The 24,622-nt window shown below is 37.8% G+C and overlaps 1 protein-coding gene across 3 annotated transcripts in view; it reads right to left on the minus strand.

The window, feature by feature from the left end:
- Positions 1-481: 481 nt before the first annotated feature.
- FBXW7 (F-box and WD repeat domain containing 7) overlaps positions 482-24,622 on the minus strand; it is a 168,217-nt gene continuing 144,076 nt past the window's right edge. For all 3 annotated transcript variants that reach the window (XM_017805941.1, XM_017805943.1, XM_017805942.1), the window contains 8 exons: positions 20,425-20,559; positions 15,970-16,093; positions 13,993-14,129; positions 12,436-12,549; positions 9,137-9,318; positions 7,853-8,078; positions 3,536-3,746; positions 482-2,522 (listed from right to left, as the gene is read on the minus strand). In XM_017805941.1, coding sequence (XP_017661430.1) covers positions 2,254-2,522; positions 3,536-3,746; positions 7,853-8,078; positions 9,137-9,318; positions 12,436-12,549; positions 13,993-14,129; positions 15,970-16,093; positions 20,425-20,559 — 1,398 coding nt within the window. In that variant the 3' untranslated portion in view covers positions 482-2,253. The remainder of the gene's footprint in view (positions 2,523-3,535; positions 3,747-7,852; positions 8,079-9,136; positions 9,319-12,435; positions 12,550-13,992; positions 14,130-15,969; positions 16,094-20,424; positions 20,560-24,622) is intronic.

Raw genomic sequence — 24,622 nt, forward strand, 5'->3', positions numbered from 1 at the left:
TTTTTTTTTTTTTCTCTCTCGTCAGAAGCTTTATTTCAAGCTCTCCAACAATCCTAACTTTGATTTTAGTTGTATTTATGCATTTATTCTTTGCTGTCAAATGTAATCAACTGATTGAAATCCATAAATAATAAACATCAAGTTTCAATTTAAGATGCAGTAACAAGATGCTGTCGGAAGAAGTTTTACGTACTTGAGCAGCTTTTTATAGCTAACTCCCTCCAGAGTAAAGTCCTGACACATTCTTAGTGATAGGGAGCTAATGTCTTTCCTGCACGTTTGTGGAAACCCACGTGACAAATCCTATATGGCAACTGAAGGAGAGGACACTTGCACACCTGTTTGTGGAAGGGTTATATAAAAAGTCCTGTGACACATTTTAGCATCTATCAGTAAGCTGAACAACTTGACCTGCTTTACCCTTTATAGGATTAATGATATTAAATTAACAACTAGAAAATAATAATAAAAAAAGACATACTAACATGAAAAAACACATTTTATTGCACTTAAGTTATAAGAAAATAAAATTTCTAAGTGAATCAAACCATAGACACAATCCCTTTAAAGGTTGTTTTCCTCCATCATGTCAGGTTGTTACATAACTAAAATTAACCAACTGGAATCTGATTGTTTTAAATCAGACTATAAATAAAACAAAAACAAAAACAAAAAAGGAGGAAAAAAGATCGCCTAGGATACAGTGTTAAACCACTTTCACAGTTCAGCTTGAGTTGTGGCTCTTGGAGAATGAGGCAAACCATTTGACTCTCGTTTCTCATTTTGTTTGCATGTGACATCTTTACAAAAACGTAAGTTTTTGCTCTGTCAGTTCCTCCCAGCAATAACTGTAACAGTTGTTTTTTTCTCAAATACTGTAAAACACTAAGACTGACCAGCAACTTTATTTTAATTTTTGTATTTTATAATATTTTTAAAAAATTTTGTCAGTTTTTTTAATGTATGTTCATTCCATTCACCACAGCCCTCACAAAGAAAAATTTCCCCACAGAACAGGCTGCAATAGCTTTGTTCCAAGGAATGTGTTTTAATTTTTGCCCAGAAAAAAGAAAATAAGCTTTGCACACACACTCAATTCTTTATTTGCAGGCAAACTTCACTCTTAATTGTCTGAAACTCTTCCACTCTCAGCCTCTTAGAGGCACAGTTGGCTCAAGTTTCAGTGGCAAAAAGTCTTTTTCTGTAACCAAACTAGAGCAAATTTGGAATTCAGTCTGGGACTAAAACGTCACAGCAGAAAAAAAAATAAAAAAAAATAATTTGCTTTTCTTTCTTTCATTTAGCAGCATAAATAAGTTTGGCCACTGGGAATACAGTACAGGGGTGGGACAACAATCCCGTAATTGAAGACCTACTTCTAGCACCAGCATTGCGAATTAAATCCATCAGAGGACTCTCAAAACCCAGGACAACTTGCCACCTCAGAGCAACTTATGCGTTGAAGAGTGTAGATGGAAGCAACAGTAAATAGATTAAACAGAGGCTAATACTGTGATTGACATTGGCAATGGTTGGCAAAAAAAAAGAGGAATAAAAGAAAAAAAAGAAAAAGCTCTGATAAAACTGTACAAAACAATTCACAGTAATATTTTAGCTTTTCCACACCAGGAATGGACTCTTTGTTTTTGTTTTTGTTTGTCTTTTTCACTGCAGATGCTCTCTAGTTTTTGAAAGTCAACCAGTGACTGCTCACAGAGGTTGGAAGGGACCTTGGAGGTCCAGTTCAACCCCCTGCTCAGAGCGGGGCTAAGGGACAGCGCGTTGCTCGGAGGGGCTGCCGGGACCCAGGGTGGCCCAGGGGTGCACGAGCAGGCTCGCCCGTGCAGCTTATTTCAAGATCTTTGTGGTAAAATAACTTGTTAACAAGAACTGTAACATTTTTCTTTTTCACTCCAAATTGCTCAAGGAGCAGTTGGAGGAAAGTAAAGAAATTAATTGCACCTGGTTTCATTTCAAAAGTTGGATTTTTGCAAAGCTGCCCCGGTCAAAAGTGTAGCCTTTTTATGTGACGAGACAGCAAAAGCCTCTCTTGTCAGTTATAGTTTGTCATCTTTGTCTTCTCCTTCGTAGTCTGTAGGTCTTTAGGATCTGTTGCCCCAAGGCAACATCCTGCACCACCAAGGACAAGGGATTTTTTCCTTTTTCTTTTTTTTCTTTTTTCTTTTTTTTTTTCAGGGGGGAGGGAAAGGAGAACATCGTCTACACGTTTGGACAAATTCATCTTTCTGCCCTTCACTTCATATCGACGTCAAAGTCCAACACCAGCAGCTTTGTTTCTTCAGTCCCATTGCGGCTCCCAACCGCACACACCAGCTTTGTGTTAGAAGCTCTGATTCGCCACACGACGCCTCCACTTCCCCCACTCTCCAATGTGACTAGATTTCGGATAAATTCACCCGTTTTCAAGTCCCAAAGTTTTACAGTTCCATCATCTGAGCTGGTAATTACAAAGTTCTTGTTGAACTGTAAACAGGTCACAGCACTCTGATGCTTGTTGGGACCTGTAATAGTAAACAAAAACATTTTTATTTGTAATTAATTAGAAAGCAATGGCAGGCAGCACTGCATCTAGAATAAATATCTAGCTATTTGCATATAGTTCTTTTACAACTATTATAGAACTATCTATTATAACTCCTGATTTTGTACATTAAAAGGTACAGAAGCCTTTCCATACTTTCAAAAAGTGAAGGCAGGTATAGAAAACTTCCCCAGTATTTCCTTCTTTGTTTCAGTGACCTCACTGTGTTGTATACAAACAGTACTGCAAATGTGCTCTTGGACACTGATGAATATGAACTTAGCCATCTTGAATGAGGTGACTGCTGTAAGAGTTCATCTCCAAGTCCCTTTGAAGTGTTGTTATGAGGTTACTCCATCAGTAAATATTGACAGTTATATACTGACACATAAATAGATACTGTTAAAACAGCAGAGTTTGTTTTATAGGGAAATTTAATTTTCTGCTCCAGCCAGTGATGCTGCATATGATATATGGGAATGATATAAGACCTTTTTTGTGGGGAGAAACAAAACCATGAGTTTGTGTGCACGATGCCTAAGTGGCAAATGTCAAAATGGAAACAAGAATCTTTCTTCTTACTGAAATAAAGAAAACATCTTCCACTTGCATCTCCTGATTTATTGCAACAGACAGTGTACTTTGCCTCCCGATCCAATTAATCAGTAGGCTTTGAAACATCCAAGTGACCCCTAAATAAATACATTGACTGACTATTTTGAGATGTAATTTCCTACATATTTCTGTGGCTTATTAGGCTAATATACCCATAGCAAATTGCTATCAGTCCAGACCATCTGCCTTTCATAATAGGCAAGTGATTTGAATAGATTAGATCAAATACATTTTGTTCTGTCATCAGAAAAGTATTTCAGTTTTAAGTGGTCAGTGCTTGTTTCTTTGCATGTAATTATTTTTAAGGTTTTTTTATTAGAATCTGCAGCACAGATTACTGCAGGCTGCTTGATTTACATGAGGGTAGTTTAAGCTTACCTTGCAATGTCTGTAAACATTGTCCTGTTTTAATGTCCCAGATTTTGACCGTAGAATCGGCATTCCCAGACACAAGTATATTGTCCTTGAGTTCCATTCCACTTGTGAGTGACTGGTGGCCTGTTAGAGTGTGAATGCAGTTGCCTGTCTCCACATCCCAAACTCGGATGGAAGTGTCAAGAGATCCACTCACCACATGGATACCATCAAACTACAAGAAAGGTAAATCTATTACAAACAATTATATTAGGATCTTACGAAGAAGGCTATTAAGCATTTCATTCACTAAATGCAAGGTGAGATAGGGTATATATTTGGAAACTGCATTACAAAGTAAGAATTCAGTCCAAGTAGAGATGGCCACATTTGATACCAGAGGAGGGGACTCATGGTTAGACATATGGGCTATCAAGTATGTGGTTCAAAACGAGACTCTGAAGCACTGGTCTTTTAAATGTAATACAACTCCTTTAAACACAGCAGAATCCTGACTCCCCTGCAGTGTGCAACAGTAACAGTGTGCAACAGTAAGAGAACCCAGCTTTCCCAATACAGACATTAACAAGCAACCCTGCTTTTTACAAGTCAGAGGGAGTTTAAGCTGGAGAAGGGCAACAACATTAGTCCAGAATCATCCACACAGAAGTCAAAACATAGAAAAATGGAAGGTATGTTATGAAAAAATGTGGGGTTTAGCCATTGTATAATCCTAATTGTGTACAGTAAGGAACTTTTAACTCTCTAGTCATTGTAGGGAAAGGCATACAGGCTAAGATATGAAACACTTTTGACCAAGAGGACTGAACATGTAGAGAATAGAAAGGTAGAAAGGAACCTGAATTATAGTGGCAATGACATAAGAGTCCAGAATTCTCAAAAAAGGAAAAAAAGCAGTAGAATAAAACCGGTGGGCTTCAAGGAGGAATACTTTAAAAAAAAAGAGACTTCCTTCCCATGAGGTTTTTATATATCTATTCTCTGAGGTGAAGAAGAGTTCAGGATAGTTGGCACTTTCTTAAAGACACAAACTATCCTTGTGTGAAGTAAAGATAGGAAGTGTAGTAAATTACCAAGACCCACTTGGCTAAAGCACAAGGAATTGTACAAAAAGTAGAAACTAGATCAGTCGATCTGTATAAAAGAGCCCACTGGGACAAAACCAGAAAGGCAGGGCACAAACCAAGATAAAACTAGCAAGATCCATTATACTATTCTGTAAAAAAAAAACCCAACCAAAAAAACCCCCAAAAACAAAGCCAAAAAACCACACCAAGAGGAAGGCCAAAAAACAAACATACAAACAAACAAAAGAAAAAGCTCATTTATCCACAGCAGGAAGGAAACACCAAGTGAGGCCAGCTATTTAACTTTCTTTGCTTCAGTCCTCAGCCATCTGAGTGTAGGCTTACAGCACTAACACCACTAACAACTGAGCACAAGCTTTTGCTAGAATGGGGGGGAAAAAAAATCACATAAGGCAAGTTGTTTTAAGACAATCTCAGAGACATCTGCTGCTATCTTTGAGAATCCATGGAAGACAGACAAGCTTCAGATGGCAAATACAATTCCTTTCTTTACTGAAGGAGATGATGATGGGAGATGGGGAATTACGGATCAATCAGCCTAACTTCAATTTCCACAAGTAACTTGTAAGCCCTTAGTAATGCAGTAAGTAGCAGCAAACACAGATTTGTGGGAAAATGATCTTAACCAATATGTTTTTTTTCTTTGACAGAATAAAAAGCCATGGGAAACAGCAAATGTCTTGGTTGTATTTTCACAAAGAGGGAGGCAAATCTGAGGCCGGGATACTATGCCATTCAGAACTTTGTTCACAGTACTATTGGAGATATCAGAAAAGAGTTCCAGAGAGGTCTGGCATTTACTATTTTCATCAGGATTTGGGTGACATTTGAAACAGCAGAACTGACCCAAAGCAAAGAGTATAGAAGTCAAGTAAAAACTGTGAAGATCTGAGTTTGGAGGGGAATGAATGAAGGTACAGCTGCAACTTGGGAGAAGGAAGGTTGGGCATGAGTGTTTGTTATGTTTAAGGCAATATGACGCTACTTGTCCATGTGGACTCACTGGTACCTGATAATCGCAAAGAACGAATCCAGTTAAGGGAACTTGACTATCTGAAGCTGCTTCCTTTTATAAAACCTGCAGAAAACTAATATGGTAGATCTTTACAGCCAAACATGGCTGAGCATGGCACCTAGGTTCAAAAGAACATAGAGAGCAACTGGCACATACAGACTGCTTATCTGCTGTATGCACTGCATTTCTGGTGAAAATATACTAAAAAAGACCCTCTGGTATTTGAATGTAACGCATATAAAATAACTTTTCACTTCCAGTAAGCACTGATAAGACTTTGACTGGACTCTGTTTTGGGCTCACTGTTTTCAAAAGAGGATGTGAACTAATTTGAGTTTAGATAAAAAGATGAGGAGTGCCAAGTAGCCTAGCAGACTTGGGTGGAAATGCTACAGAATGTTTTTCTTTCCTAAAAAGAACTAAACCAGATTGATGTAACAAATTTTGAATTCATTTCCCCTTTCCCACAAACTAATTGCATTCCATGTACATAAGGTATTCAGAAAGAGAGCTATAAGGCTGGGCATCAAGACAAACTGATGTTGTTACAGTGAAACAATGGTTTGGATCAACTGCTACCCATGAACCCTCAGAATCTTAAAGTAATCTCAGTGGATCACTTTAAAGACAGATAGAAAGAGAAAGAAAAGTCAACACCTTCAGTAGTCTTCAACTGACACATAAGGATCTCTGGAAAATATTATGTCTACAAATGGGGAAATATCGAGGTATAGAACCTGCCATGGAGCAGGGATAGGGACGACTGGCTTATTCCACCTGATTATTTTATTTATGGGAGTTCTACCATTTGGGGCAATTTCAGGCCAAAGGGCAGGAGCCACCAGGCAATTTTAAAGAATCTTTCTGTTCAAAACTGCAAGCACCTCCCTCACCCCCCTCCCATTATTTTCAGAACATATCGGTGTGTAACACAACCCAATTATTTGATCCATTATTACTACAGTATCAGAGCAAGACATGAATATTCATAAGCCAAAACAAGAGTCACTGGTGAAGATAAGGCAGAATAACATCCACTGTTCCCAAACTGCCCTATATGAAATAGAATCTTCAGAATATTTTTGAGAGATAGGTAGGTAGCACAGCATTTTTAACTTGTTTGCTGCTTGTCTAGAGAATACTCCTCATCATATCAATGTAAGAGAATGGCTGGAGATTTTGATAAATTTTGCTACATATTTTTGAGAAAGGAAACCAATTAGGTACTTTGTTCGTATTTAATATATTATGGTGAGATACATGTTATGAAATACACACTTTATGAAAAATGTCTCTAGCACTGAGCTTCATTTTCTGAGCCACAAACCAGAGCAGTTACATGCTGAATGCCATTTCCCAATTTTGAACTGTCTTTGTTAATTTCTTTTTCAAGTCCTGCCAGATTGTGGTGAGAACAGGCACAAGCATGAAATTAATTTCTTTCGCCTCTCAATGCCTGGAAGTGATGCTTTGACTCTATGAATGAATAAGATTTTTTTTTGGTTAGTAAAGGTAAGAAGACCTGAGACATGAGGTCTGTGTGTATCTTTGCCAGCTTTGTGGGTAACTGGTAGGCAATAGAGAGATGCCACAAAGTAGCACCATAATAACCTGCACCTACATTAATGTGTTTCTGTTGAAAAAGCCTCACAGCTGTACATCTGCCTCTACTCAGAAAAGAGGAAGTAGAAGGCTGGATTATTACATAGGATCATTAAAATCTTAGGTTCAGCCTTACTGTGAATTATAGTTTGGAACTGGAAGATGGGACTAGAAAATGAAGATAAACAGATGACTCAGAACATTAATACAATGCTTTTTTTTTGGCACATTGTCAATAACTATATCCTTTATTTATTTAAGGCAGTAAGTTTAGAATTTCTTGGGTAAAGCAAAAACACAGCTCCATAATACATGCAAGATTTAAAAAAAATCCCAACCAAACAACCCATCTACCCACAAAACAACATAACTCGGTGATATAAGGATTTGGGCTTTATTGTACTGGATCCTTTAAAAAAAATTCTACTCTAAAACATCTCAATTTCTAAATTAAGATAGTGTAATAAAATGAAAGAGGGGCTTATCACAGATGCCTCTATATTCCTGTGGTCTGTATAATTCTGGAGGAGTACCCACAATTTAATAAACAAGGTGAAATAAACTGACTTTAAATGTTACTTAAGGAAACTAAGGCAGCAGATGAAAATCACATACCTGTAACGAGTAGACTCTGTTAGTATGCCCTTGCAGTGTGTGCAGACAGGTCTCTGTCTCTGGATCCCACACTTTGACCATAAAATCATATGCACCACTTACAACCCTTCTGCCATCATATTGAACGCACCGAACTGCAGCTACGTGGCCCATCAGAACGTGTAAACACTGGCCCGTCTCTATGTCCCAAACTCTCAGCGTAGCATCTCGAGACCCACTGACCACTCTGGAGGAACAAGAAAAACCCCTCCTGTACTTAGCATTGGACATAAAAGTATTAAAACAACTAAACTTGGGTATACATCAGTTATGAGTTGTAATTTGGGACATCAGATAGCATTAGTCCACCAGCCATTGAAGATCAGGCTTGGCGTGACATTTTATTAGGGTCTCAAATGACTCGAGTGTTCTTCTTCCTTGCTCTACTTACCTCCTCAGGATATGTCTTTTTGATATAATTAGCAATCAGTATTTAAAAAGGCACTTCATTCCTGAACAGCAAAATGATGCCATAATGCTCTGGACTGTTGTATCTACCTATGAAAGCTTATGAACATGCTAAACTCCAGCCAGTGCTATGAGCCTTCTGTTTTAATGACTGAGTTAACTAATTGTAACAATTAAATAAAGATCTTTAGAAGTTTTACTTTTAATAGAGTAACAGTTATTCTGCTTGACTTTTTTTTTTTTCAATTTATACTATTAAAAGCTTTTTTAGGCAGGAACAGAAATGAGAAGGAATAAATATTAATAGAATTTATAATGGAAAAACCTCATCGTTCTTCAAAAAAGAAATGCAACCAACAAACTCTCTGTCAACAGCTCCATACCACAGTCAAGTAACAGAGCTTTGCAAATTTTGTTGAATCAAGACGTGATTTACTATTAAAAAATTCTGTTATAATCAGTTAAAATTCAAATAAAATACTGCAGTGACAATACTTAGAAAGTAATTTGTTTAAAATGAGTAAAAGTTTGTAGCACTGACAAAAGGAGAAATTACTCAGTGTGGGAGACTGGATCACAGTTTAACAAAGAATTAGCTTTGAAATAACGCAAAATGTGACTTTTTGAAGTACATGACTCAATTTTCAGTTCTTCATTTAGTATTCTTATGCTTTTGCTTCTATGAATCATCTCCTCCCTTATGTTGATTTATGTTTCGCCTGGTTTGTGTTTCACTTCATGTTGGATGAGGTACCCAAGTTTAACAAGCATTTTCTGTGCAAACAAGTGTGTAAGTTACGGGCGAAGCCGTGGCTGTACGTCTGGACAAATCCGTACCTTTTCTCATGGAGATGCATGCAACGCACGGTGGAGGTGTGCCCGTACAAGGTGTGTATGCATTCTCCAGTCTCAGCGTTCCAAACCTTCAACGTTCTGTCTGTAGATCCACTGATGATGATATTGTCCCTCATTTGTGATGACCAGACTCCACCTGTGTGCCCAACCAGTGTTCTCAAACACTGAAAAGAAACATTTTCCTTAGTTTACCTTTTTGACAGAGTTGAATTGGAACTTTAAGAAAAAGCAATCTTGCAAGTAACAGTTGGCTTTCATAGTAAGAACCAGAATACTCCTGGAGACTGCTTTCTGATTGAACAAAAAAAAAATAAAATTTCACTTTTACAAAATATTCATCAAATTTGTCTCTCAATTGTTGGTACTTCAACTATAAGGAATTTCCCCTGTAATCTTCCCCTTGACAAACTAAACCATATTTCCAAATTTCTCAATACAAGGACATGTTTTGCAGCCTTGAGTTGTTTTCCTGGCATTTTTCTGAGTCACTGCAGGATTTCCAATAGCTTTTTGAAGTGTGTTAGAAGGGGAGAGAGCATTCACTTGGTAGTTTTACCACCAATCTATAAACAATATACTTTTGTTGTATTTTTCTGTTTGTTTATCCAAGAGACATCCCACTCTGTAAGCCTTAGCTACAGCATCAATCCTGCAAAAAAATTCATGTTTCAAACCTTTTTCAGACTTTACTGTTGCCCAGGAGAGGATCCCACACTACATAAGCACAGCCTACCTTCTTTGATCCCAAATGTATGACATGATTTCTCACCATGTACAGACTGTTTGCTCACACCTACTTCTATAAAACCCCCGTCCTCCCAGAACAATGACTTGTCTCTGTCTCTCAGCCTGTTTGCCTTACAAATAATGACTACATACACTTTCTCACCAGGCAGCAATAAATGGTAATTAGCACAGACAGGAAAGATCCATGCAAGACTCCTCTAGAAAGATACTTCATGAAGATTCTGCATTTACTTTAACAACATGATCTCTATAATTACCCACTTTCTAACCCATTTAAATATGTGCCATGTTGATTTTTGCATTATTCTATTTTCTTCAGTTTTGTCGTGGGGATAGAGTCTTGCAGTGCACACAGCCATCTACTTCTGCACTATTATTTTTATCAGTCAAACCCCTAACTGCACAAGAAAAGAGGTCAAGGCAGTTTGAGGATATCTTTTTCTGTAATCTAATGCTAAGTGGCATTAATTGCCATGGCCTTCCTTTAACTGTTAGTTGACTCCTCTTGATGTAGTCCAATATTTTTTATCTGAGATAATGTATCCTAAATACCCAGTCTTTCAGTTTACTCCATGTAAACATTTACACATTTTAGCTTTCTAACTGTCCTGTCCTGGATCTTCTTGTCCTCATACCTTTCGAAAAAGTGCTAATTTTACCCCACAGGTTACTTTAGGAAAAAAAAAATCATCAAACATAGATTATCTGGCTCAACCGTAATAAGAAAAACCATAACTTTGGTAGTTGTTTAACATCCTTGTGAGTTTCTGCTGAAATATTCTATTATCACTGCATGCTGTATTTCCATCACATGAATTTTCTCCCAAAGTAACTATTTTTTCTGTATCAATGACAGTATACTAATTCCTATTGTTAATATCCTGTTCTTTCTTTCTGTTAATATCCTCAAGCATCCTTGTAAATGCCTTGCTTTTTTGCTGTACATAGATTTCCTGTTCTTTAACAATTTTTAAACAGTCTTCTGCAATTCCTGGCTCCTTGCTTAATTCACTGCTATCAGATCCATCTTTTTCAGTTCATAGCTGTTAGTCACTTTTACAGTTCTTTTTTTCTTATTTCAGCCAATGTGCTCATATTTTAAGAAATCATCCTGCTAAAGCAGTAAGAAACACAGAATCCTTATTTTGGGCTTTACATCTGTCAAGGGAATTATTTAGTCATGTTCATTTGCACAAACCAACCTTTAGGGTTTTTTTATTTTATTAATTCTTCAGCATCAGTAAGCAGGAGGGCTGCTACAGCATGTTTCCATTTTTCATACACAATTCCTGGCTCTCTTAAAGGTTTAAAGTAAATAGTCACACTAGGTTTTGTAATTACTTTCAAAAAATTACTGAATAATAATTGTTAAGTCATGCTACTGTGCTCAATTTTATATATTTAAAGGAACATTTTGCTTTTGGGAGTATGATATGTACAAAGAAAGTATTTTTCATTGTGTTTAAGTTGCCCTTTTCAATTAAAAAAAAATGTAAATTTCTTTATGAGATCCTTCATTAGACAGTTTGTTGTAGAGAAGCCAACAGCAGCAGGGTGAGGCTGCCTATGGCTCTTAATTTTATTCTTACCCACAGTAGTATTAACAATCCCTTCAAGGATCTTCTGGGCGTGCAATGACAAATGTTTAATACACTCAGCTTCAACATTATGAAGTGGATACCTTTTACATTTAAACATGTTATTCTCAATAGTTGCCCTGTTGTTACCTGTACCATTAAAAGGAGGCTAAGTACACACAATACCAGTCTAGAAGGAAAACATTCTGGTTTTCCAAGGCCTTTTCTACATCCCTGGAGCATGGTCAGTCAGTCACCTCAAAACAAAAAACCCGTGGGCTGAGCAGCCATGATGTTCTAATGTGAGTGAAATGTTCAGTACTGTCTTTTTGATTGCACATACTGGTTTGTTTCTCTAAGCCAAAATTAAATTATCGAAGCTTATTAAATTCCTGACTGATCTGGATCTAATTTAATAGGAAATATTTAAACCTAAAGCAAGTTAATTTATTTTTTTTTGTGGCTCAGCAATATAGTAGCTTAGAATTAAAAACAAACTCTTTATTTGAAATCAGAACCAGTAAAACAAACACCACATTTCAAGAACTTGAAAACAACAGAAAGAATGCTAGAAGACAAGTGAGAAAGGGGGATCCAGAAGGGTAAATGCAGCCTAAATTAAGCTTTAAGGAAGAAAAAGTAATGTATCTGTCCAAATTCTTTAAAATCCATGTCACAAATGACTCCACAAGAATAGCAGAATTGCCAAGAGAATGTGGATATATGCCAGTGGTAACATGAGCAGCATTGCAATTTCACATCAAGGTGACTTTTTTGAACTAGACAAGTTTCTGTGTGGGAAAAGGTGACCCACATGTTTACTACTTCTGATTCTTGCCCCAGACGGCGCTAAAGGCCACCCTGCGAAGTGGTCTAATGGCACAGCAGCATTTTTGATGTGCCAGTGCTCTACCTGTAGTTCATTTCCTCAAGAATTCAGCAAAGCTGCCAAATTACCTTGCCTGTAACCGCTGACCACACTTTGAGTGTGTTGTCATCAGAGCCGCTCACTATCCGGTTCCCACAGAACTGCAGGCACGTGATCACGTGGTCATCGTGCCCTTTGAGCACCTGACAATGAAGAACATGAAAACGTACAGTCACAATTTAATGCAGCAGATTACAGAGAAGCAGAAGAAACAAAATGCTCCTCTGATTCGTAAATTGCAAAATGCTAGAGTTGCTTCAGTAATAATAAGGCCCCTTAATCCCATGTGTCAAGTCTAATTTACCGCCAGCTGGGACCAAAGAAGGTGTTTTCCTCCTTCCATGGAGTGATGCTGCATTGCTTAGCAAGCACACTACAGCTATGGTAAACCTCCTAAAATTACCAGGAAAAATCCCTAACAAAAGTAGCCTGAATTAGTAACTGAACATTGCTCGATTCCTCCACAGTTATTCCATCTCTTTATTTTTCAGCTGAGTTACTGTTACCTTTTGTTTCAATCTTGAAAAAAAAAGGATGGGCCTGTATTATTTGCTGAGTATTTGTATTTCAGTGGTCAAGGCTGACTACATCTATTTTTTCCCTTACCAGCCAAGCATTGTATTGTGTTAAATGCCAGGCAGCACCAAAGTAAAAAACTAGAAAAACATTAACTCAATTAAATACAAACAAAAGCAACAATTTAATGTGTTGGAAATGTGGATTGGAATGTTGCTTTATAGAGGCGGGATTTTCAATACTTGATTTTGGAAAAATTCTGTATCTTTTATCACAATACAGGAAAACCAATCCTTATCAGAATACATAGGATGAAGAATTTTTTATTTAAGTAATCTGAGCATTTTTTCAATATGTTCATTGAAATGAAATGGCATTTGGATAATGCCAGAGGCTGTAATTTTAATAATAATTCCAAGATAACTTGATGTGGCATATCAAAGCAAGAAATACAGAACCGTTGCCAGAGATGTACATAAGTCACGGCCAAATAAACAGCAGGATGCAGCCATAGGTTTTCCATGGGAATTATCTTGTTCTTAGTTTTATTATTTTGTTGTACAGTAATTAAGAAAGGAGGTAAATTGCCTTAAAACCTTAAAAGGCCATGAATATGGGTCTTATTCATATTTCTGACTGCTTGTTCAATACCAGGTTTGATTAGACAGTTGCTATTTTATGTGCTGCTCAATTTAGAAGAATACATTTTAAATAAAGCATGAATTAATCACAGAATAGTTGCAGAGTATTTTTATGTTGCAACATGGCCCAGCTCTACCTGAGATTATCTGTCTCAAAGAGACTGGCATATTTATAGGAATTCATAAAATGGTACAGAAATTTCTGTAGTGAAAGAATTCTGCTGTATTGAAGAATAACACTTCGATTTGCCAATATGGTGCTCAGAATATAATTTAAACCCAAGGTAAGCTAAAATACAAATTATTTGTTTCTGTAGCAATACACTGCTTTTTGTGCATGGACAGTCTGGTTTGTCCAAAGGAAAAAAACCAATGTACAAGTTGATCCTGCTTTGTTCACGGCACCGTGCACAGAGCTCAGAACCTCACCTTAGGCGATTTAAGTTCTCCTCGCCGCCAGTTGGTATCAATCCTGTGTTGTCTAATGTAGGCGCTTTTCCATGGACTGTGTATAAAGCCTGGTTTTATTACTTTCCTCCTTTTAATATGTAATGGTTCATCAATACCTAAAACGGATTTAGAAAAAAGGGTGGGGAGGGGAAGAGATGAGCTTACCCCACAAAATACACATTTCCTCCCAAACCTTTACAGCGACCCCTGACATTAAATTCAGCAGAGACGTAAGAACCTCCTGCATGGCACTCTTTGTATGTCAGGGATACTGCCCTGCTTCTCAGCAAGTTATTCTGCATCTGTCCTTGTTGGTTCAACATAATCATTACCATAATCTTGGCTGAAAATGCTCTAATTCATCATTCCTTGCTGGCAACCTACTAGCTTGGTTTTGGATCCCCCTTTCCAAGGCAATGCAGCAGAATATTGCCTTCTACAAATGAGTATTGTCCAAAAAGCTCCATAACCACTCATATGCTTATTTTGGAACAGTTCAAGAATTAAACCTTTCTGTCCGTGGTTCTCCACTATGGCCACCCATCTTCATTGCCTTTAAGTTCACTGTGACTCCTTGTATTAGTGAGCTGTTAATTACTTTCTTGATTTGAAAGGATGACTGCTTTTGTCATTGTCCTCTCCTGGCTGGAATTTAAGTATAGCTATGCCCTTTCTGAGTTGACACTTGAGCAGTAGTGCTTTGTTTTAGCCCTGCTACTACAGATACAGCTTTTTTTACAATTCTCTCACCCTGCACTTTTTTCTATGCAGCTCCTCTCTCCACTGCATCTCATTACTGGCAGGAGTCTTGTCTCTTGCCAATATGTGGATTTCACTCCTCTGCCTTTAGCCTTGTCTCTGGTGTCTCTGCCTGCAAGTCTTGAATTAACGTTTCTCTCACATTACTGAGCAGTTCAGAGGCCAACCAGGCTGCAATACTGGCCTGTTTGTCTCCGCTCTTGTGCCTGGATGTATTTAGTCTTACTCGTAAGCTCACAAATGTAGGCTCGTTCCTTTCTCAACCTTCTCTTTTTTTTTCATTCTGTCCTCTTAATGCATTTTCACTTAAGTTTTTAAGAGGAGAATCTTTAGAGGAGATTTAAGAGGTTAGAAACCCATTGCAAAAGAAAACAAATTAATTTAGGCGCCCTTACAAAAAGGCAGCTAAGATGACATTGTCATGTCTTTTGAAGCCTTTGCATTGACCTCTCACAAGTCCTTGTCTCCATACAGTCTGGACATGGCCCTGTGTTTGCCTGTGTCTAAGAGTGATCACATGCATGTGCTCTGCCCCCCAGAACAAACTCCTCGTTCATATAATGCTCTTTAAAAATAAAAGCTTTGTGCACATTCTTCATGTGCACAAATACATGGCTACTTTCCTGGGAGTCTTTTTTTACCCCCATTCATATTACTGCTGAACCACCTTATCTTCTTGATTTGACACGAGCAGGATAATATCTGTGTTCCTAATGGGTTGTGTGTCCCTCTCTAAGCAATCCTGTTAGCAACTTCTCTCACTACCATGTGCCACTTCTGTGTTAATTTTCCTACAAGTGACGTGAAATTACAGCAGCCCTTCTACTGACCAAACAGTTTTTCCTCCGTGTCACAAACCGCAAGACTATACTTTGTCATTTTTACATCTCAGCTCTCATTTACTTTGGTTGTATAATAACCCTTAAAAAGCAAACCCAATGGTTTTCTAAAAATGTACAACTGGTATAAATAGGGCATTCAAACTTAAACTCTAGTTTCATTTCTAGCACTCCATGGATTATTTCTGCTTCCTACTTTAACAGAGATACAAACCATGTAGCTAAAAGCATAACTAGCACTAAATCTAAAGTCACACGAATTGCCTTCGCAAAACTTTAAGTTTATTATGTAAATTAACTGCACTTTTTATGATAGCAACACTTCGACCATTATATCCATCTTTTTGCTCAGCCTTACCCTCCTCTTTGCATTTCTCTCTCCAGAGAAGATTATCTTCAGCCAGAATTCTCCAGTAACGACATGTCTGGGCTGCCTGCAGAAGGTCCCTGGGTTCCAGGAATGACAGCACATACAGTGCCAGCTGTAAAAAATAAGAAGAAAATGTATTTTCTGCACTGCCTTTGAAAAGAAAAGTGAAGTAACTCCACATATTATCACACATCAGGGGCTGAAATACAGAAAATTGAAACACTAAATTATTAAGCAATCTCAGAAACTTAACGGACTCCAGTTTATTCCTGTGGGCATGTGGGAATGTAACAATCATCTTAAGTAACTAAACCCATACAGACCACATCACAAAATGATTCTTGTATTTGCAAGAAAGTAGATGGCAGCTGAAATCATTATTATGCTTTTTTTAAAAACATAATCCATGTTACTGTGAATCATTAGCAGAATTATTACTGAAGTAATTATGGCTATGTTATTTCAGCTAACAAGTACACCAGAAGTTATTCTGAGAGTTGAACTACAAAGTACAGCACTCACTGTGTGAGCAAACAGGGATGTATGTTGTGATGAATAACATCACTCAGAAAGCCCAAATGCAGAACAAGTAAATGTTATGTGCAGCTGAGCTCAAAACCCCTCTGCAGTGGTAGGAAATGCAGTGTACGTATCACTCATTTTCTGATGAGAACACAAACACATTCTTAGGTGGTGTTACAAAGGATTTTACGGACTGGGATGCAGAAGGATCTAAGTATGTAACTTTAGTACAATACGGTACCAAAATCACATGGGAAATCCCAATGAAGATAAACAGAAGATGAGCTTTTCCACATGAAATTAAAGGTTATTGGGAGAATTCAGACCTTGGTTGACTGAACTAAGTCTTATCGTGAACACCGTAAACCCCCCAAAATCTCTACATATATCTTCAGATGTACTGAAGTCTTAAACAGGGGCAGAGGCATCTAAAAAACAATCCAAGACACTAGGACAGCTATCATTAAGGGTATGATGACTGAGTACAGCTTTTCTACTTGACAGCAACAATGCATCTCCCTAGTAATGGAAAATAAGTGTAAGATGCAGGAAAGTCCCTTTCACAGATAAAAACTCTACAAAAAGAAAAATATTGACAAATAGTGATGCAGAGAACTACTTACATGCTGAAACAGTGGGGTCTTTGTCAGTAACTAATAGGATGCAGAAGCTGTCAAGGAAATCAGATCATCCACTTTTAGTTCTGCTTGCCATATCTTTTTGTGTTGAGGGTTTTGAATTTAATTTTCAGCTGAAGTTATGATATATATAAATAGAGTCTGCCCTTCAAAGCAGCACAGACTGAAATTTAGTAAGGAAGTCATAACTGTAGGCTATTGACCTCAGCAGATTTTTGACCTTATTTTGTGAGAAACATTTACTTTCAGTAATCTAGACCAGCCAGCAATTGAGCAGGAAATAAAAATTCAGTATGTCAGAACTGCATTTTGGTTGCACACATACCTTGTTTGCAAGTCATCACCTGCAGCTCAGAGGCAGCATGTACCACTCCACATTTGAGGGATCTGTGTCTTAAATTATGCATTAGATCCCACAGGCATCCAAGGCCATAAACCTGAAGAATCTTCCTCTGTCCCTACTCAGGGAATCACCATTTAGGATCTGGTGTAAGGTTCTTTATTACAGGAACAACAACTGTATCTCTCCTTTCGGACTTTCTGTTTTAATTCCTGGCATGTAAAATTATTGAAGAAGTGTTGTTTCCTCACACACATCACATAGTTTTGCATGTAGCAAGACTCAAACATGACACAGACCCTTTCCATTTTTTGCTGGATGTTCCTCAACTGACAGCAGAGTTTGTTTAAATATCACTCTACAGATACAGACACTTGCTTAAGATGGTGTTAATTAAACCCATGAGCCAACCGATTCTAAACCAGGTTACATATGGGTAACATTTATTTTAGACTATATTTATCTAAATAGTCATCAAGGGTCAACACAGTCTACAGCTGACTTTAAGATTAGTAGTGCATAAAAGATGACGTCCCTTTGTCTCAGCTCATGGATCTAGTTGTAAGAAAACTTCAGGTAGCAAGGATCTGACCTCTGACTGAACTGGATTTAGGACTACTCTCTGCTCTTGTGTTAACACCCAACAGTAAGCAGTCTCTTGCCTTTTTCTTCACTCACACACATGGAACCAACAAAATTTCTATGGCTGATTTCAGCAACACTCCTCATCTGTTGGTTTCTAGACCTCATTTTCACAAATAAGTAACCTGAATAATTATTTCTAAAGTCTCAGCAAGAAAACAGGAGTATATATTTCAGATTAATTGTTTGACCGCATGTTTCCTTAGGAGGAAAGTAAACATTTTCTTGGTTATTTGGCTATTATGTTACTGTCTTTGCATTGAAGAAAATGGTTTTGAAGCAAAGCCCTCCCATCCACATCATCTTCTTGTTCTGGTTCAGTCATAAAATCACTGCATTGCATCCAACAGCACTGGAGATAACTACAGATGTTAACGCGGAGCGACAACTCAAGGGAGCGTGTTCTCTTCGGTAGGGAAGCCTGCTCACAGAATTACTGACCCTAACAACTTGTTCGTGCCCCTCAGCTCAGTGCGTCACCCCCCACTGCAGCCAGCATTAAACAGCTGAGGACAGCGCCGCTTAGGAGATCTGGGTGAAGGAAAAGGAGAGGAGATGGTGGAGTCAGCTCGACAGTTTTTTTAACCCAGTTAATTTTGGTGACAGTGACTCGGGGTTAGGAAGCAAAAATTATTTAAGCCAACTTCACTGGTGAAGTCAGCCTGTCATGAAGCACTTACAATATTCTGGTTTCAAGAGGCAAGAAACCTACTAAAAATAAACAAATTAACATGAGTAGTTTACAATGGAGTTAAGAAACCTGAGTGAGAAAGAAAATTTTACTGCTATATAGTGTATCTTTTTTGTGAAGAAATTGTGAAAGTTGATGATCTTTAGTTACAGTGTAACTAGACCACTGGTTGTATTTGAATTAGTACTGCCACAAAATCATGCAAAGAGAACTGATCTGTGAGTTCCTGTTATCAATAGAAGTTGCAAAGTATCTTATGTCTCCCCAAAATACAAAGTCTTTCTGTCTTTCTTGGCCTCTGAACTAAGGCTGCTTTGGGTAGCTTCTTAGAAACATGGCAACCACGCAGAGGTCCTATTGAACTCTTCTCCTGCCCCAGTGTCCTTTCCATTCCCGAAGAAGGCTGCTGCAGAAAGTGCTTCTGTAAATACTAATCTCATGTCCTGTGTACTAAGTTAATACTCATTGCATAAATTGATTCCAACCCTTACAAATGCCAGCCAGCAAGGGAAGGCTGTGACACTTCCTGACATGTGAAGATATGACAGTATATAAACAGAAAGAAGGGTCTTGTACATCTAAGTATTCAAAAATCGGATATACACCAGAAAAGAATGTCAAGAAACAGAGATATGAAACAGTCTTCAGCTAATAAGACCATGTTAACACAGCAACCAAATATTAGCACCCAAATATCTTAAAAGAACTTGTTTTGTACAGTGTTAGTACCTAAGACTTACAAACACTTAAGCGCTCATGAAAATTTTCATATAGAAAACCCAACATATGGTAGATCTGGCAAAAGAAAATAAGATTTCCTCCCCCCTCCAAATAACAAACATTTCGAAGTCCCTAAAATCAATCAAGGTCAGAAGTATCATTTCTAAATTAACTAAAATACATTTATTTAATAACTGCAAAAAACTGGGTTTACATTCTTTCATATCCACCCTCATGTTCTAGTTGTGAGGACATCACGAATTACTCTTCTGTGGACAGCATTTAGTTACACACACTGAAATCTAAATCTTACTTTCTATTTAACCTGATACAACATGATCTGATTTGCAGTAAAGGATTTACTGTAACATGCCTGCTTAATTACGGCTTGGCTTTATCCTTAGCAAGTGCTTTTCTGGTTTTACTTTTGGTTTATTTGGTAGAGATATTACAGCTCCACTTGCTTAAAATAAATTCAAAGATAACATTAACAAAACTCCCACCACTAAAAGGATTAAAAAATAATGCTTACACTTACAGAATAATGTGCAGAGAGGTCTTACATCCAGAGGAAATTTTTGTGTGTGTTGCCCTAACAGAATTAGTTCTCAAAAAAAAAAATAGCTAAATTGGCCCAATTAAGATACAGAGATATTTTTAAAGCTACTGGGATTTTGCTTAAAAGGGTCATCTGTATTTCCAGGTATCTGAATGATTATCAAGAGACAGAGGTACGGTAACCTGAAATTACATTAGCCATGTTATGGCAGCGTACCAAATTGTGACCCTCTAACATCAGTTTACATCACTACGCTGGCAAAATCAGCATTAAGTTTTTAAAGATGGCAGCCAGCACGCTGCATAATCCAGTATGAACCTTTTTTTCTCACCTCTTTTGGGAGCAAGGAAATGAAGTCTCTTTGAAACTGGGGCTCTATCACTTGCATCATGTGTTTTACTTGTGTTGGTTCACAACTATCAATGAGTTCATCTAAAGCAAGTAACTTCTCTGGTCCACTCCAGCTCTGCAAAGAAAGAAGAAGAAAGAAACAGTAAGCTTAGTTTAACACACTAGTTTGGTTTACATCAGTAAGTGCCATTGCTTTGCCAATAAGGCAAATTAAGTTTGCTCATCGACCTATATACAAGCATATAAAAAGCCAAGAGATAAATGCTCATGCTAATGACACAAAAATGAGGAGTTAATCAACACAAAATATTCAAAATTACTACACTGATTCATAAGCTAAGAAAGGATTTGTTATATGCACACATACAGATTGGCAATTAAATAGATAATAATATTTAGTAATAATAATTAAATTAATTAAGCTTCTTTTGAAGTTGATGAAATCTACACACACGTTACAGAGAACGACGGGGTTGCAACAGAATGCGTTCCCTCTCTGTCTTTCTCCATTGTGCATTCAACTGAGATGGTAACTTCTAACCTTCATGTTTCATGTGGTAGACCCAAATCTTGAAATGAGAGGAAAGGAAAATAAAAAACTTTCTCTAAAAGTACATTTGCTTACTGCCTGCTTATTACTACAGTGTGTCCCTAAGCGACAATGTTGTAATTTCAGAATCCTGGCTATAAACCAACACATATTTTATAAGTATCAATTTACACTTGAATAAACAGGGAATTTTGATTGGTAATTTTCTTACTTCACATTTTTACTAATGGGCACCATAAAGTTTGAAGATTTTAATAAGGCACTCGATTGAGAGCATAGCAGATTAGGAGCATCACTTGTAGAAAAAAAATTAATAACTTAAAATATACTGCACATCTGAAAAACATGTCTTAAACTCATCTGTGCTCATCAAAGAGTTTTGATTTGTTATGTGAAAACAATTTAAAGAAAATATAATTTCTACAGGAAAAAACAACTACTGCTAACTAATTTAGCAACAGAATTAGAGCACGAATAAAGCCTTAGAGAGAAAATGAGACATCACAGTTTTTGAGAGCAGATTCACATTCATAATCTCGAATGTCTTCTAGAGTGACACTTACAAGTAAATTAGCACATACAAATGATATTACAGTTACGGTAAGAGGCTAACTGAAATTAAAAAAAAAAAGGCAAGATACCTTACAATTAAGATTTCTGTATTAATCTGCCATGTATCTCAGGACCATTATTACTCATGCTCTAAATTTCTGTTCTCTGGATTTGACTCTGACAATTCACTCCGGTCTCCGCAATACTACAATGTTTGTATACTGTGCAGTTTCTGCAGAACAATGAGGCAAGTGAAGAGGAAGGTGGAATTTCTGAAAGCGAATGCAAAGCAGATAAATACCCAGCTTTACTCGATGTAGAAAGATCATCATGTTGCATCATTTCTCCCTAATTAAAATGTCAAAATACTTGAAATGTCAATAAAAGCATCATTTATCCAAACGATGACCCAGGGAACTTTCAGGTGACCCCATTCCATCAGGAAGTGTGAGAGCAGCCCATGTGCAGCAGCTCATTCACCCCAGTTCCACGCTCTCACTCTACAGCAAACGCGTGGCTGATCATAGAATCATAGAATCATAGAATCAGACGGGTTGGAAAGGACCTCTGAGATCATCAAGTCCAACCCTTGATCCACTACCACCACAGTTACTAGACCATAGCACTAAGTGCCACGTCCAGCCTCATCTTAAAAACCTCCAGGGACGGAGAATCCACCACTTCCCTGGGCAGCCCATTCCAATGGCTGATTACCCTCTCTGTAAAGAATTTCTTCCTAATATCTAACCTAAACCTCCCCTGGCGCAGCTTAAGGCCATGCCCTCCTGTCCTACTGCTGATTGCCTGGGACAGTCTATCCTACTGGAGGAGGGGAAGAAAGTTCCTGACCTGAGCCTTTCCATGCACTATTGGCAATTGGTAAAATAGACTAAACTGGCAAAAAAAATATTCCCCATCCACCTGTGTGTATGTAGAGTGTCACCACGGGAGATGAGGATTTCTGTGTCTCATATCCAATACCTCAGAATATTAAAAAGAAACAGGAATGTCTCAGCTGAAGCTGCAGCAGTGCTGTTGTAAACAGCTTTTATTATAAATTTCTTTCAGTAGAAACAGTTGCATCACATAGCAGTTCTCCATAAATCATGCACTGAAGAACTGTTTATCTCACCAACTTTCCAACTGCTGTTTGTTTCACCAACCCAGAGCTTAGCTGGTGTTAGGTACAAACGTTTGCAGTCTTTAATCTCATCTGTCAGCTGTGTTTGAATTTAGGAGAATTAAAAAGAGGGAAAGTAAGACCTTTGTTACTTCCTTATAATCTAAATTTCCAAGGGCAGTCTACTTTTAATTTATAAGCAGCTATGTTTACTAAATTAGAACAACTCCACCTGAGGAGCATTGTTTGCTGCTGTGGCAAATGCTGCTGGCAGTTACCAACAGGTTATTGATTAATAATGTCACTGTACGCTATCTTAATCTGTAACTCTCTTACACTTATTTGATTTTTAAAACATAATACAGATCTGAAGAGAAAAGGGACAAGATTCAAGAATGGGAAAGAGATGCTAATGACTAAAAGCAGCACTCTCTTTTATCTGTCCATTCATCATTAGGGGATGGGTACAGGCAGCTTCTTAAGGCTTTTTTAAAGCAATCAGCTGCTACAAAATGTTGTCTCTAGGACACTGTCCCCTTAGTCTTTCGCTTGAGCAAACAAACCTCCAGCTACAGCTGGTAAAGGGTCTCTGAAGGAAGTGTCTGACATGGAAAACTGGGATGAAGCCTTGCCAGATGAACACAACTGTTTGTGTTAACAAAGGCAAGACTACTAAACTCTGTTTCTGCGCCCTGTAGTTTAATCCATTTGCAAAAACATTGCATGTAGTTCATTAGGTGGAGAGTGTAAGGAGTAAGTTTGTGTCTTTGATAAGAAACAACAGTGAACAAATGTTGCAGAAGAGAAAGAAAAAGTAAATGCTTGCCAAGTAGCTTGCAAAGTTTCAAATGCTGTAGATGACTGGAGACTTCTGAGTCATGTGGTGTAGTGTCCAGATGCCTTGGATTTCTACCTGGCGATTCCCTTTCAAATTGAAGATCCTTATAAAGAATATACTTTATCTTTAAAAAGCTATTGCTTAATTGGCTTTTCTTATCTTCTTAACTTGAATTTAATTTTAATGTAAAATTAAAATAAAGCTTTTATTACGGGCAGGGTCTCCCTAGAATAGGTTAACTCCAGGATTCATTCACATAACCATTGGGAAGCCAGCAAGGCCTACTGATACTGTCCTTTGAGTGACTTCAGATTCCTAAACAAACATACCTCCTCTTTCTTCCTATTTCTTCAGAAAGGCGTTGATTTGTCAGCCAAGGCCTTTTGGCTGGTTCATACCATTTCCTCACTCAGTATTACAGCTGATGCAACCATGGCACTACCTACCTGAAAACTATCCCTTCTTTCCCCACTTTGTTATTGTGTGGAAATGTCTTCCCTTTCTTATAATCAATATAAACAACACCTTTGCTATTTTACAACTTCCATCTCATCTGTCCTGCCTGACCTGCCACCTTTCTTTTTATCATCATCTGTTTCTGCACCTCTACTCTTTCATGGCCTATGCTTTTCTATTGCTCAGACCTCATCTGTTGCCTTCAATTTGTACAATTCCAGTTTGTAGCAATCCTTTTGCTGTAATAGTTACATTCAGGACAATCTATTTTAAAGGGTTTAAATTCACGGTGCTGTTCTCCATTACTAAGTTCTGTTAACAGAGGTCTGTCAGGATGAAGACTTGCAGGAAGGGCTCTTCTTGGAGCCTGCTTCTGTTCAACTCTTGGATCAGTTATCGAGAACCCTGCCATCCCCCACCTCAAAGGTATCTCAGTCTGGATAAAAATAGCACATAAGCACTGAAAGAAACACCATCTACATTAGCAAGCAGTTTGTCACACCAGCAGGGATTCAGGAGCAGCTGGTGCTAAAGCCCCCACATTAACCCATATCAGAGTCCCAATCCCCAGTCTGGTCCCCTGGGCTGAACATTTGTGGTACATGTGATGGACCCTGTCTAGAGGAGCTGTAACAGGTTCAGACTCTACATCCCTGCTAAGG

The sequence above is a fragment of the Lepidothrix coronata genome, unplaced genomic scaffold (genome assembly GCF_001604755.1).
Source record: "Lepidothrix coronata isolate B3197 unplaced genomic scaffold, Lepidothrix_coronata-1.0 Scaffold13, whole genome shotgun sequence".
Classification (NCBI taxonomy): domain Eukaryota; kingdom Metazoa; phylum Chordata; class Aves; order Passeriformes; family Pipridae; genus Lepidothrix; species Lepidothrix coronata.